Source organism: Myotis brandtii, unplaced genomic scaffold (assembly GCF_000412655.1).
Source record: "Myotis brandtii unplaced genomic scaffold, ASM41265v1 scaffold382, whole genome shotgun sequence".
NCBI classification, from domain to species: domain Eukaryota; kingdom Metazoa; phylum Chordata; class Mammalia; order Chiroptera; family Vespertilionidae; genus Myotis; species Myotis brandtii.
Window position 1 is genome coordinate 482,840 of NW_005364671.1, and position 2,751 is coordinate 485,590.

General features: G+C 44.1%; 1 protein-coding gene across 4 annotated transcripts in view; it reads right to left on the reverse strand.

Annotated features, from left to right (window-relative positions):
• BTF3L4 (basic transcription factor 3-like 4) overlaps positions 1-2,751 on the reverse strand; it is a 24,372-nt gene that overhangs the window by 3,953 nt on the left and 17,668 nt on the right. For all 4 annotated transcript variants that reach the window (XM_014544791.1, XM_014544792.1, XM_005872479.2 and 1 more), the window contains one exon: positions 1,309-1,510. In XM_014544791.1, coding sequence (XP_014400277.1) covers positions 1,309-1,510 — 202 coding nt within the window. The remainder of the gene's footprint in view (positions 1-1,308; positions 1,511-2,751) is intronic.

Genomic DNA, 2,751 nt, shown 5'->3' on the forward strand with positions numbered 1-2,751 from the left:
GGCCGGCGTGCAGAGGCAGTGAGGGGCGATCAGGCCGGCAAGGGGGTGGGTGGTCAGTTAGGGGCAACCAGGCAGGCAGGCAGGTGAGCGTTTAGGAGCCAGGGGGCCCAGATTGGAGAGGGTGCAGGCTGGGCTGAGGGGACCCCCAACCCATGCACGAATTTCATGCACCGGGCCTCTAGTTTCAAATAAGGGGAAAACTCAGAGCCACAGGCTACAGTTGTCTTCGACATTCTGTTTATAATACATCCAGGAGAAACCTCTATCTCTGCACATGAACTGAAATCAAACTTGGGTATCCTCTTACTCTCTCCAACTAGATTGTGAGCTCCCTGAGGTCTTTATGTGTGTACTAGAGGCCCGGTGCACAAATTCCTGCACAGGTGGGGTCCCATTGGGTGGCTTGCAGGGATCAGGCCAAAATCCAGTCCAATGCCACCTACAGCTCCTACCTGCTGCTTCCGCTCATCCCAACCCCACTGTGCCTGCCGCGGGCTTATGCCCAATTAGTCCCGATCGGGAGAGGCTCATGCCGCCACAGCAGTGCTTGCCAGCCACGAGTCATGCGTCTGGCGCCCTCCCGAGGGGAGTGGCCTGCAGGACTGGGCTGAAACCGACTCTCTGACATCCCCCAAGGGGTCCTGGATTGTGAGAGGGTGCAGGCCAGGCCAAGGGACCCCACCAGTGCATGATCGGGGCCGGGGAGGGACCATGGGAGGGCTCTAGGGCGTGTCCGGCCCATCTCGCTCAGTCCCGATCAGCCGGACCCCAGCAGCAAGCTAACCTACCGGTCAGAGCATCTGCCCCCTGGTGGTCAGTGCACGTCATAGCATCTGGTCGACCGGTTGACTGTCTGCTGCCTGGTGGTCAGTGCACATCATAGCGAGCAGTTGAGTGGCCTTAGCATATTACACTTTGATTGGTTGAACAGCTGACCAGTCACCAGACACTTAGCATATTAGGCTTTTATTATATAGGATAACCAGAATCTAACACAATGCCTGGTACAACACTATGTTCTTGCTGCCATTAATCAGAAGTAATACTTGACCGTTTATAAAATGTGGCCTGAAGATCCTGGCACTTACCTTTTAGGTAATTACTTTCAACCAAAATGTATTCAAATATTCCCTATGCCACACTGCATAATTATTAAAGAAACCAACTAAAAAATGTATGAAGCATACAAGTAACACTATAAAAGTAAAATATACATACAGGCAAATCCTTCTAGTAATGTGACACCTTTAAAAATCATTAGGTTCTTTAAGGTGGGGAAGAAAAGAGGTACTAAAATGAAATACCTACCTTGCCGAGGGAACTGTTCAGCTAACTTCCTAAGGCTTGTTAAGCTGTCAGCACCAAGCTGACTTAATATTCCAGGAAGCATTTCTGTGATTGGTTTGGCTTCTGCATGACCGGTAATTGCAAAGGTGTTAGCAGAAAGGGAAGCTTGGACTTTGGGATTGTTGAAATGAATAACTGTTCCATCATCTTTAATCATATTTACCTATATGAACACGAAAGAAAATGTACTTCACAAAATAGGTACAACTAAAATAGTATCTTAAAAAAAAAACCCAATTTAGCCAATTATGTTGTTTTTAGTTGGTAGTTATGCATTGCAAAGGTAGCAATCATCTAAGTAGTGGATATGGGTGGAAAAAGACCCTAGCAACAAAGTAAAATGGTGTAGACAGCACAAATTACTAGATGGTCAAAGAATCTAGATTTTAAATTCAGACTTCTATGAGAAAGAAATTCATACCCACATTAAAAAAAAAAGTAATAATGAGTCAAGAACTGGCTTCTTAATGAAATAGCCATTATCTTACTCAGTACACTATCAAACTAAATGGGTACAGATACCATTTGGTAGCCTCTTACTTAGGGGACAGGTTGTAGTGTATGGTAAAAATAACCACTGAAATCCATAAAGAACACTCAGAAATTTAATCAATCAGGTGTTTCACTCCTTTGAACACTTAGTAAATTTATAAAATTTTCAACTTGTTATCATCATGTCATTCTCTGTGGAGGATTTTATCAGTTCCTCTAATTCAGGGGTCCTCAAACTATGACCCGCGGGCCACATGCAAATACAAATATTGTATTTGTTCCCATTTTGTTTTTTTACTTCAAAATAAGATATGTGCAGTGTGCATAGGAATTTGTTCATAGTTTTTTATAAAACTATAGTCTGGCCCTCCAACGGTCTGAGGGACAGTGAACTGGCCCCCCGTTTAAAAAGTTTGAGGACCCCTGCTCTAATTCTTAAGTGCTGCTTCTCAACAACCTTCAATAACCTTGTAAATGTGAAAGAAGCTCTCCCACCCACTGGCCTGGCCACCTGAACATGCTGATCAATTACTGGGAAACCTTTAAAGCCATCCTCACATTCTTTCTATATGAACTGACTACGTATTTCAGATTTGATTTAATCCATAGTCTGAGTCTTATTGAGAAGGAAGGTTGAGCATGTGCTATTTAAAATGTTATTTTTCTCTCACTCGTGCACTTTCTGTTTTAGTAGAATTGAATTTGCATAGGTTAAGTGTGTAAAGAATGTGCTTCCACTATGTAGTTGACTCCACTGGGTAAGTTACCTTGGTGGTAACATCTACACTAATAAAAGAGAAACATGGTAATTAGCGTACGACCGCTACCCTTTTCATTGGCTAATCAGTGAGTATATGCAAATTAACTGTCAGCCAAGATGGCGGCCGGCAGCCATGCACTGAAGCGAACAGG